General features: G+C 44.8%; 1 protein-coding gene across 2 annotated transcripts in view; it reads left to right on the top strand.

Moving 5' to 3' along the window:
* LOC135030582 (ras GTPase-activating protein 4-like) overlaps nt 1–13087 on the top strand; it is a 450090-nt gene that overhangs the window by 332566 nt on the left and 104437 nt on the right. For both annotated transcript variants that reach the window (XM_063953945.1, XM_063953944.1), the window contains exons 4-5: nt 760–821; nt 8905–9034. In XM_063953945.1, the coding sequence (XP_063810015.1) occupies nt 760–821; nt 8905–9034 (192 nt within the window). The remainder of the gene's footprint in view (nt 1–759; nt 822–8904; nt 9035–13087) is intronic.

Raw genomic sequence — 13087 nt, 5'->3', positions numbered from 1 at the left:
AAAGCACTGAATTGCATTGACAATTTTTTTTTTTTGGCGAAAAAATCCCGAAATTCGACAATTTCGGGAATTCGACCGCAATTGCATATACCCCATAGGGACAATAATGCAGCATTTCAGGATAAAACAAAACCTATAACAAGCAATACACACATTTTGGAAATGGTTTGTTCTGGTAAAGTGTTTGTTGCAGCTATAAATGTTGCAAGTGCGCTGTTAATGCATGTGACTTGCCATAAAAAATAAAGGTTGCGTTTAGAATAATTGTTGGTTTAGGTAATTTTCTGCTGTTGGCATGTTATACTGGGCCCCATAGCGAATTTGATTAGTAATGAAAGGTGATAGTGGTGGTCACATTTTAACTATGCAACACAGTAAACATGCAGAATTTTAAATAATAATTATTTAAGGGTATTTGGTTCATGTATCTTTGCAGCTAAAAAATATTTGACAAAAATGTGAATTCTTTTATTTTTTTCAAATACGTGTTACACATTGAAGTGTTTCTGCTTCAATTTGATGTGTTGTTAAAGCGAGATGCAATTTGATAAATAAACCAAAACTGAATAATGCAGAATGGATCCTGCATTATATGGATCCTCCTCACATGTAATACAAAATATACTGCTGGTAAATGATTGATGATTTGTTGTTTGCAAAAAGAGAAGTCACAAGTGTAATAAAATTGAAGCAATATATTATTAGCAGAAGTAATAGTGTTCATCAACCTATAACAAGAGCTATTTGTTTGTTTTCTAGTCGGGATGATGTCATTGGAAAGGTCTGTTTAACACGTAGCGTCCTGGCAGAATATCCTAAAGGTACAGTATGAGCTTTCTATTAACATATTTGTCCATGAAATTTTCAGATATGAATGTATTAAGTGGTGTTATGGGGGAGAAGTGGTATCAGTGCAAGTTATGTGCGATGATACAGCTTCTCCCCCATGTATGAAAGTGTTTACTGGCAAGTAGCGCCTCCGTCATTATCAGTGCTGCTATCTACAAGATAACCCGCTGATGTGTCGGGCAATGTATGAATTGTGTGCCACTGACCGTTCTGACAACTACAGCTATCAATTTCGACAGCTGCAGCTGTCGTTGTCCGGCGCACAGCAATGTCCCTGGCTGTCGGCTCTGACAGCCAAGGACTGTACATACAAAAGAACAATAAAGTTGTTATTTTCTCTTCAAAAGCAACGGGTGCCACTAGGTAAAGATGACCGGCGCATGCGCAGAGGATCCGTAAGCGCCGTTCACAAGCCGATAGAGGGAGAATGGAGTTCGCTGGAATTGCACCTTTTTTCCGCCGCCTGGTTGAAGATGCTGTTTCAGGCCACATTTGAGAATATTACATAAATGCTGCAATGGGAATCAGATCTGGAGACTGAGAAGGTCATGAGATATACAGTGCATCTGGAACGTATTCACAGCGCTTACATTTTTCCACATTCTGTTATGTTACAGCCTTATTCCTTATTGTGGGCTCATCCACAGTGACAGGAGCCAGGTGCTAAAGTGTGAAAGTCTCCTACAGCACCCGGCTCCTGTCATAGAAGAGGAGCCGACAGCGCTGGGAGACAGTCTCCGGGGGCAGCTCAGTACAGCCCAGCAACTTCGGAGATGCTGGGCACGCCCCCGGAGTTGAGATCCCACGGGGCCATGCTACCTTTATTGCATCCACGCCCCCTTTTGCCGCAAACGCGCCCCTGGCATGCTGTGATATCAAGGGTGCGCACCTCGTGTCACCACACCCAGTGACGCCTCTGGTTTAATACCATAATTTATAAGCAAGTGTGTGGCAAGCCGACAGATGCTTGTCATCTTGCCATCATGATAGGCCTATTTTTATGTGCAGGCCTGGAGCTGGAGTCCCATAAGCCCCATTTTTAATCTGACCCCGGGCAGCATAGCTCATGTGGGTGTGCATGAATCTCTTGCTGCTTTTTCAGTAGGCGCACATTAAAGTCCTCTATGGTACCATTGAATGGTTTTGTTGTGATGGCTAGTAACCATTGCATCACATGATTTGCAGGAACATGCGGTGAGGTAAATGGCTCAGGAGGCACTGGCTAGTACCAGGACCAGATTTACACACAATATATGAGGCCAAGGGTACATGTGGGCATTATACAGTACACAAGTGCAGCAGTATATAGTGCTGGAAGTCTGCCATAGACTTTTTACTCTAGAGTTTTGACTATAAACATTAGAATAATACAAAGATATTTCTAATATATTCTTTGTATTTTTCATATACTTTTTTTCATATACTTTATATGGTCAAAACTCTTGTGTATACATTAGTATGACAGGAAAGGCTGTGCCTCACCTCACCGCACGGCACTAGTGATTTGGTGTCGGAAGCTCTGCAACCATTCAATGTCAGGTTCTGATATCAGACATTTGATGTCCATTCCTACTTCATATATATTCAGTGGCAGAACTTGTGAGTGGTGGGATCAGGTGCAAAAATATAATTTAGGCCCCCTCCTCCACCACAACCCAAGTTCACAATATGCCACACATCAGTGGGTGATAGGGAGAGATAGAGGGTGACATAGAGAGGCAGAGGATGCCAACCAAAAGCAAATAGAGGTAGAGGTTGACAGCGGAAGGCAGGGGGAGGCAGAGTGTGATTGGGAGGGTGACAATGAGAGACAGTGGGTAACAGGGGTACAAGCACAATGTCCTGCATGGTGCGGAGAACAGGGGATGTACCTAGGTGAGGGAAAGGACACAGTGGCCCTTTCTCTGTCTGTGATGGGGCCCCAGCCCCTTGTGTTTTCCTCAGTGTGGCACTCGGTCAGGCAGACTTTGACAGTGCCAGTTACACTGGTTGTGGCTGCCTTTAATTCACATGTTAAAAAATTGAATTTACAGATCTGGTAATTGGATTAGTATCTCTGTCCCGTACACCACCAATAAGTGTCATTCAGGGAGGAGACTGCATAGAGCATATATATCATTGATTATCTGTACGTACTATGCTATATGGTTTTTCTTTCCTCTCCATATGAACTCGGGGATTATTCGAGTTGAATTTGGCAGAAGATAGTTTGGAGACAGGACCTTGGAGGAACTATACATCGCCTTGATACATACTAATTAAGGGAAGTTCCCATCACACATTCATCTTTTAGAGTTAGCGCCTATACATCTATTGCTCAACACACACATAAGCCTTTAATTCACAGACAGCAGTGAATCAGAAATAATGTACAGCTGTCTATTAATTAGAGACAGTACGTGGCTGTGATCATCAGGGCTGGTAGGTAGCAGGACTCCTCTATCAGTCCGGTATACACAAGGTCAGCCATGCCTCCCTAAAGTAAGGGGCAGATTCCTCAGGCAGTGGGGCCCACTCTGCTCTCTGCACTAGGCCATTCATCTGATATTGCTAAAAAAAGGTCTTGAGGAGGGGTGGCAATAATCCATTGCTGGACTGGACAGCAGTGGGCCCCTTAGTCCTCAGGGCCCCCCGGTGCAACCAATGGTAGTTCCGCCTCTGCTTATATTCCACCTAAGTTAAATTGATACGAAAAAACTTGAAGGAGATAAAGGGATTATGGAGAAACAATGAAACGGTATTATATAGTGAGTTCTGTAAGCAGACATACTAAAGGGGGGTGCACACGGAGAGATCCGTTCTTAAAATCTATGCAATCTGACTAACATGGATCTCTTGTGTATATGCCCCATGGATCTCTTGTGTGTATGCCCCATAGCAATAGCAATGCGCGGCCCCATGCGTTGCTATCGCCGGTGCTAGATTGGCCTGCACACAGGCACAATCTAGCAGGTCGCTCATTTCACCCGCTGGGTGAAATGAGCGCACACCCCCCCCTTCACCCACCTGCTCAGCACACATTGCGCTGTGCTGAGTGGGGGGAGAGATGTGTGCTGAGCGGGGGAAGAGATGTGTGCTGAGCGGGGGAAGAGATGTGTGCTGAGCGGGGGGAGAGATGTGTGCTGAGCGGGGGAAGAGATGTGTGCTGAGCGGGGGAAGAGATGTGTGCAGAGCGGGGAAGGAGATGTGTGCAGAGCGGGGGAAGAGATGTGTGACGAGAGGGGGGAGAGATGTGTGCTGAGCGGGGGAAGAGATGTGTGCTGAGCGGGGGGAGAGATGTGTGCTGAGCAGGGGGAGAGTTGTGTGCTGAGCGGGGGAAGAGATGTGTGCTGAGCGGGGGAAGAGATGTGTGCTGAGCGGGGGAAGAGATGTGTGCAGAGCGGGGGAAGAGATGTGTGACGAGAGGGGTGAGAGATGTCTGCTGAGCGGGGAGAGAGATGTGTGCTGAGCGGGGGGAGAGATGTGTGCTGAGCGGGGGAAGAGATGTGTGCTGAGCGGGGGAAGAGATGTGTGCAGAGCGGGGGAAGAGATGTGTGACGAGAGGGGGGAGAGATGTGTGCCGAGCGGGGGAAGAGATGTGTGCTGAGCGGGGGAAGAGATGTGTGCTGAGCGGGGGAAGAGATGTGTGCAGAGCGGGGGAAGAGATGTGTGACGAGAGGGGGAAGAGATGTGTGCTGAGCGGGGGAAGAGATGTGTGCTGAGCGGGGGAAGAGATGTGTGCTGAGCGGGGAAAGAGATGTGTGCTGAGCAGTGTGTGACAGATCGCTCAGCACACATCTCTCTAGTGTGTACTGGCCTTAATGCTGCACAGCAAATAGGTAAATTTTATACAGTGATCCTTCAATATGTACATTAGACAAATGCAAGAAGACGGTTACAGCCCACTGAAGTTTATCCAGCTACTGTTTGTAAGAACGCAAGTTACAGGGTTAGCTCAGTATCCAATTCAGTGCTATGTATGTGTGAATATGCCTTTCTATACAGGAATACATAGATCTTCTTATCAGAAGAGTAGCTTTTTGTACCTTCTGAAGGGGTGGTCTTCAGTATGCCGGCTGTCGGGATCCCGGCGCACAGTATACCGGCGCCGGGATCCCGACAGCCGGCATACCGACACTTATTCTCCCTCGTGGGGGTCCACGACCCCCCCTGGAGGGGGAATAAAATAGCGTAGCGCGCATAGCGTGGCGCGCATAGCGCGCCACCGTGCCCGTAGCGTGGTGAGCGCAGCGAGCCCGCAAGGGGCTCATTTGCGCTCGCCACACTGCCGGTCAGGCGCCGGTATGCTGGTCGCCGGGAGCCCGACCGCCGGCATACCGTAGTGAACCCTTCTGAAGGAAAGAACTGGGTGGTGGGAGAATATTATGTTGCTGGCATTGAGCCCACATGAAAAAATGAGAATTTGTTTTATAGAACAAGATAGGACAAAATAAGTAAATGAAGTTTGTATATACATTATAGGGGTGCACTAATCAAGGCACAAATGAGGCTTTAGTAGAAGTATGGTTTTAACTACCTTTAATAAACATCAAATATACAACAGTGGTAAATCAAGAAAAGTGAGCTGAGCAAATGTGAACGAGGTTGTTAGTGAAGAGAGCATATAATATAATATGGCATTAATATGAACTGCAGAGAAGACGCTGCTGCGTTGGGTTCAGTATGATTTCGCCGCGGACTGGATGCCGGCGGCCACAATACTGACGCCAGCATCCCAATATTTGAAATCCCAACGGGGAGGGGGGTAAGTATGCCCCCCCTCCCCCCCCATCCTCTACCCCCTAACCCTCCCTTCCCGCAGCCTAAACCAAACCTCCCCCCTGATGGTGCCTAGCCCTGACCCTACCCGCAGCCTCACCCTACTCCCCCCCCCACACACACACACACTCCCCCAGCCCTGACTCGCCCGCTATACTTACAGTCAGGATTCCGGCTGTCAAGATTCCGGCGTTAGTCTCCTGATCCTGTCAGTATTCCGGCATCTGGATTGTGATGTGTGTCGGGATTTCGGCATAGGATCCCGACAGCTGGCATCTTAACCACATCCCTCTGCATTCACTTCACCTACAGCTGCTGCCTTGAGCGCATTACACTGGATGCAAACACTACAGCTACTGTATATCCAAACTGGACAGAAAACATCTTCATTACAGCAGTATTAGGCTTTGGTTTGCAGGGGTTCATAGCAAAGGCCACATTCAGCAGTTTTATTGAAGTCGGAACAGTTGGTACGTACATTTGCAAACTTGCAGTGTCTGTTTCATTTTCATTAATACCACAATAGTTGCATCTTCTTGTGAAGGAATACTCAGTGTTCTGCATATGTTGGTGTTGTGCTAACAATATTAATTTTATATTTTCATATTACTAACTGCTCCTCCAGCAATTCTCAGCATACTGTTACATTGGCCAATACTGGAAAGTAGGCTGTTGTGTTGCTGTCAGTGTATCGTTCTGTTTGTATTTCATTTTATTTTGCATTCTCAACTGTTTTTATATTGTTACCTGTTTAGCAACAACAGTTCATGTTCCTGTGGCATTGGTGACACTCTAATTTCTCCAATGCCCATCCTGGGGTGAAGGCTGTTAAAATATAGAAACCATTACAATTGGGATAGATTGTTCTGCAGAATCAAAATACTGCATATAATGCATTAAGTGACTGCCATGGCAAGTCATTTATTTTGCCCTATTGACTAGATCTGTGCAAGCAAGCCTTCTGTGTGCTTGGTTACAGACAGATGTGTGTGACTGCAGCTGTACCTGTATATGAAATGTTATGATACGGTGTTTTCCACTAACACTTTAACGCAGCATTTCGTATACAGCTACAGTTTCATTTGCAGTTTCAGAATATACACATGCAGCATTTAATTTGAATCAGCGTAGTCTCCTTGTTCATCTTATTCGCATAGCGATGCAAAAAGAAAAAAACATTTTTGAGGGAAAAAGTCATCGGGCACTGGCCGAGTCGCATTGGAGCTGGCGGCTCTTATACACCCTATGTGCTGTGGCACATAACGTAGTGAGGCTTAATGTGGAAGGACACATCTGTATTACATATCTGTTTAAGGATTCTAGCTGATATACTCACGCCAAGTGTGCCCACCTTTACATCTAACACACTTTATGTTAGAATTGTCAGGTGATCTCTGCATGAACAGAACTAGCTGTAGTACTGTCGTACTAGCCTACCCTTTATCTGTGCCTGGAAGTGCATGGAGCAATTAAAGTAAATTGCTTATGTTAGTGGTTCCCAAACTTTCTTAAATCACGGTGCCCTACAGTATCAGCATTTTGTTCATGGTACCACTAGGCCAAAAGTTTCCTGTTGAGGATTCAGAAAATATTATTAAATTAGGTCGACATTCATTAGGTTGACCACTGTTGGCCGACATGCATTTGGTCGACATGGTCACTGGGTCGACATGGCCAAGGTCGACACATGAAAAGGTAGACATTAGTTTTTTACATTTTCTTTCTTTTTTTGAACTTTTTCATACTTTAAGATCCACGTGGACTACGATTGGGAATAGTAACCTGTGCCAAGCGCAGCGGTAGGAGAGCGAGGCACCTTGGGGGTAAATCAGAGTTGATCGCAGCAGCAAATTTGTTAGAAGTTGTGCAGAATCATGTGCACTACAGGTGTGGCAGATATAACTTGTGCAGAGAGAGTTAGATTTGGGTGGGTTATATTGTTTCTGTGCAGGGTAAATACTGGCTGCTTTATTTTTACACTGCAATTTAGATTTCTGTTTGAACACGCCCCACCCAAATCTAACTCTCTCTGCACATGTTATATCTGCCCCCCCTTAAGTGCACATGGTTTTGTCCATCTGCTAACAAATTTGCTGCTGCAATCAACTCGGAATAACCCCCCTTGCCCGTAGCATGGCGAGCAAAGCGAGCCATACGAGCGGATACAGTGCACTAATTGGGGTTCCCGGTCCCTCTACGAAGAAAACTACACCAACATTTTTTTTAAAACTTATGTTAACTTTTTCCATGTAGACATATTCCATGTCAACCTAATGACTATGTCGACCTATTTCCCGTGTCGACCTAGTCACTGTCGACCAATAGTGGTCAACCTAATGACTGTCGACCCTATCATCCACACCCAAATGAAGTAACCTTTCATCATTAGGTTCAGTTATGTGGTGGTGGACAGGTATGTGCTTCTGTTTGTTGACATATTTTATGATTGCAGCCAACAGCAAAGGTTTTGCTTATAGCATTGACCATAAATAATTTGGTCCTCGACCTCCAACCCGTGGTATCCATGCACATGCCCTGTGGTACCCAGTTTGGGAACCACTGTCTTATGTAAATTTAAGGTAATCAGACATTTACCTGAGGAAATGCACAATACACATATTGATCCTCCTTTAATTAGAAGTAAATCCCATTAGTACATACAATTTCACACTTTGGCAAAACCATGTTGTGCTGCAGGCGAGACTAATTCAAAATATGCAGACATATTTAGAGATGGGAGTACGTGTGTCTTAACTCAACTCTAAGGGCGCTATCCTATTACATGCCGTGATTTACTGCATGGTAAAAACGGCCTTTTTAGACCGATAATACTATTGGCTATCCAGTTACAGCCCATTTTTACTGTGGGATAAATCACCTGTTAATGGGTGATAACACATGGGGTCCGGGATAAGTTTTCGATCCCATGTGTTATTGGCCAAAAACAGGTCTCCTGAGGCTGCTTATCGGAGATTCTGCTTCGCAAAGCAAAATCCCTGATATGTGCCGGGCTACGGGACTAATAGGATAGTCCCGGGGGAAATCCATTAGCTGCGCTAATTCACCGCAGCTAATTGGATTCCGCACTAAATCTCAGTGTTAATATATTGCTGTCCAGCAATCGTCTGCCATATGCAAAAGCAATCGGTATTTTCCCTTTTATGTAGAAAATTTATGTGCTCTTATATCTGTCTGAGGTCAATTGAGAGCTCTTACTGGCTACAACAAACAGAATCATGAATACAACATTTTTGGGAAATTTCTAAGCTTAATAAATAATGTAATATTTTTTTCTAGGATATAATGGGTGGTTAAATCTAACAGAAATAGACCCTGATGAAGAAGTACAAGGGGAAATCCATCTCAAGATTGAAATTTTTACCACTGATTTGTCTCGTAAAATGCGCTGCACCGTGTTTGAGGCAAGGTAAGAGGAGGGAATACAGTTTGTTATTAGGGGGTTGTCCTTTTGTTTTTTTTTAATACAGGTTGAATCTCTTCTATCCAAAAATCTGATATCCAAGATATACTGAAATCCAAAATGTGTTGTGCATGACTGACACCGTTGCTCTCTGATGGTTCCGTGTACACAAACTTTGTTTCATGCACAAAATTATTAAAAATACTGCATACAATTACCTTCAGCTTCTGTGTATTAGGTGTATATGAAACATAAATGCATTCCGTGTTTAGACTTGAAACCATTCCCAAGGTATCTCATGTTATGCAAATATTCCAAAATATGGAAATATCCGATATCCAAAATACTTCTGGTCTCAAACATTTTGTAAATGGGAGACTCAACGTAATAGTATTATATCATATTAGTAATATTATGATTGTTAGCCCGAGCATCAAACAGAAATCAGCGCTAAGTGCCCTTGTAGCGGGTGTCACAAATGTGTTAACCCATAGTTCTGGGCACTTATCCTGGAATCTATGGGTTAACGGGCGTTAGCTGGGGATTTACCACACAAGGAAAAAGGCTTATAATTGAACAGCACTGGGTGTAAATGTCCGAACCCACTAGCACTTATACTTGCGCTGCATCTGGCCCTTAATCTTACCACTGTATTTACTAAGCTTAGGGTGGGTACACACCAGAACGATCGCGATCGTTCGATGATCATTAGACGATCGTTAGACGATTTCCCTTCAATTTCCCAGGAGCTCCTGGACAGGCCGAGGCTCACGATTTTGCAAAAACGGTGCATTTGTGTCAAACGATTCCGATCCGACTCCGACCGGTCGGATCTGATACATCGTTTGGTACACGGAACACCAGGCGACCGTCTTGCCGTTTGGCCTAAAATTGACGCGGATCACACAACTGTCGTACAATGACAAAACACACACAATCAGCACGCAATTGGCACCCACTCGGAGGTCGGATTGAGGAATCTCGACTGCAGCAGGTCTAGATCTCCATTTCGACATACGAGCGGCGGGTACGCATATGAGCGGCGGGTACGCATATCGGATCAGAATCGTCTGCAAAACAGGTACGAATCGGCCCTTTTTCCATTAGATCGTGTCGAAATCTGGGCTTTTTACACGATGTCGCCCTGGTGTGTACCCATACTTAGACTAGCCAGGTTACTTACCAGCCGATTCTCCGGTGATTCTGAGCTTTCAAACAATCTTGGTTCAAAAAAACATGAAAAATTACTTTATTTTACTCTGTTATAACAAAATTATTAAACATATAGGTACATATTGTGCATTATTCCTGTATATGACATATATTATGTATGCTCAATCAAAACAAAATGTATACTGACATAGTCAGAAAATGTTCAAAGGATAATTATATGCTTAATTAACTAAAGTAATATCTCCAAGGGATAATATATTTGTATGATTCAACTTATTACAGATACTGTCTGTCACAAATAGAAAGTATTCTGGTAATTTTAATGCACATTTTCTGCAGAGAAGATAAAAGTAAATTGCTATGAAATGACTGTGTGCTCCCTTTTATCCAGACTCCATCAATGTAGCAAATAGCACTTCCAGAAAGTGAATCATATTTAGATAATTGTGATGTTGTTTAGTAAGTGTTCTTATTGCATTCATAACTGCTGGGACCCATACTGCATGTATAATTTAATATGCAGTGCCTCTGACACATTCTGTCTTTCTGTACTGAATGTATTTATCCATTTACTTCTGTACCCGTTCTGTATTACCATGAAGCACCTGTATTATATTCTATGATATTATAGATCACTGAATTTGTTCCCATTTGGTCCTCTAATTCCTAATGCACTTCCAAGGATCATTTTCAAAGATTTTACCCTTTGCTGCATTTTACTGCACAGTTCCCAGATAGTGTTCTTTATTGTCACAGCATGTTTTATATATATATATTTCTCTATCGTCCTAAGTGGATGCTGGGGTTCCTGAAAGGACCATGGGGAATAGCGGCTCCGCAGGAGACAGGGCACAAAAAAGTAAAGCTTTTACCAGATCAGGTGGTGTGCACTGGCTCCTCCCCCTATGACCCTCCTCCAGACTCCAGTTAGATTTTGTGCCCGAACGAGAAGGGTGCAATCTAGGTGGCTCTCCTAAAGAGCTGCTTAGAGAAAGTTTAGCTTAGGTTTTTTACTTTACAGTGAGTCCTGCTGGCAACAGGATCACTGCAACGAGGGACTTAGGGGAGAAGTAGTGAACTCACCTGCGTGCAGAGTGGATTTGCTGCTTGGCTACTGGACACTAGCTCCAGAGGGACGATCACAGGTACAGCCTGGATGGTCACCGGAGCCGCGCCGCCGGCCCCCTTGCAGACGCTGAAGAGAGAAGAGGTCCAAAATCGGCGGCTGAAGACTCCTGAGTCTTCATAAAGGTAGCGCACAGCACTGCAGCTGTGCGCCATTTTCCTCTCAGCACACTTCACACAACAGTCACTGAGGGTGCAGAGCGCTGGGGGGGGCGCTCTGAGAGGCAAATAAAAACCTTATTAGAGGCAAAAAATACCTCACATATAGCCCACAGAGGCTATATGGAGATATTTAACCCCTGCCTAACTTCAAAAATAGCGGGAGACGAGCCCGCCGTAAAAGGGGCGGGGCCTATCTCCTCAGCACACAGCGCCATTTTCTCTCACAGAAAAGCTGGAGAGAAGGCTCCCAGGCTCTCCCCTGCACTGCACTACAGAAACAGGGTTAAAACAGAGAGGGGGGGCACTGATTTTGGCGATATTGTATATATATAAAAGATGCTATAAGGGAGAAACACTTATATAAGGTTGTCCCTATATAATTATAGCGTTTTTGGTGTGTGCTGGCAGACTCTCCCTCTGTCTCCCCAAAGGGCTAGTGGGTCCTGTCCTCTGTCAGAGCATTCCCGGTGTGTGTGCTGTGTGTCGGCACGTGTGTGTCGACATGTATGAGGACGATGTTGGTGAGGAGGCGGAGAAATTGCCTGTAATGGTGATGTCACTCTCTAGGGAGTCGACACCGGAATGGATGGCTTATTTAGAGAATTACGTGAGAATGTCAACACGCTGCAAGGTCGGTTGACGACATGAGACGGCCGACAATCTATTAGGACCGGTCCAGGCGGCTCAGAAACACCGTCAGGGGTTTTAAAAACGCCCATTTACCTCAGTCGGTCGACACAGACACAGACACGGACACTGAATACAGTGTCGACGGTGAATAAACAAACGTATTTCTCATTAGGGCCACACGTTAAGGGCAATGAAGGAGGTGTTACGTGTTTCTGATACTACAAGTACCACAAGAAAGGGTATTATGTGGGAGTGGAAAAAACTACCTGTAGTTTTTCCTGAATCAGATAAAATAAAATGAAGTGTGTGATGATGCGTAGGGTTACCCCGATAGCAAATATTGGCGTTATACCCTTTCCCGCCAGAAATTAGGGTACGTTGGGAAACACCCCTTAGGGTGATAAGGCGCTCACACGCTTATCAAGTGGCGTTACCGTCTCCAGATACGGCCGCCCTCAAGGAGCCAGCTGATAGGAAGCTGGAAAAATATCCTAAAAAGTATATACACACATACGGTGGTTATACTGCGACCAGCGATCGCCATCAGCCTGGAGATGCAGTGCTGGGTTGGCTTGGTCGGATTCCCTGACTGAAAATATTTTATTCATGTAGAGCATTTAATAGGATGCATTCTATATATATGTATGTGAGATGCACAGAGGGATATTTGCTCTCTGGCATCAAGATAAGTGCGTTGTCCATATCTCCCAGAAGATGTCAGGGACACGACAGTGGTCAGGTGATACAGATCCCATACGGCAGATGGAAGTATTGCTGTATAAAGGGAAGGAGTTATTTGGGGGTCGGTCCATCGGACCTGGGGACCACAGCAACAGCTGGGAAATCCAACCTTTTTTACCCCAAGTTACATCTCAGCTAAAAAAGACACCGTCTTTTCAGCCTCAATCTTTCCTTTCCCATGAGGGCATGCAGGCAAAAGGCCAGTCATATCTGCCCAGACATAGAGGT

Source organism: Pseudophryne corroboree, chromosome 2, assembly GCF_028390025.1.
Source record: "Pseudophryne corroboree isolate aPseCor3 chromosome 2, aPseCor3.hap2, whole genome shotgun sequence".
Lineage (NCBI taxonomy): Eukaryota > Metazoa > Chordata > Amphibia > Anura > Myobatrachidae > Pseudophryne > Pseudophryne corroboree.
Note: the sequence above shows the minus strand (reverse complement) of the source record. Positions and strands in the feature narration are given on the sequence as shown.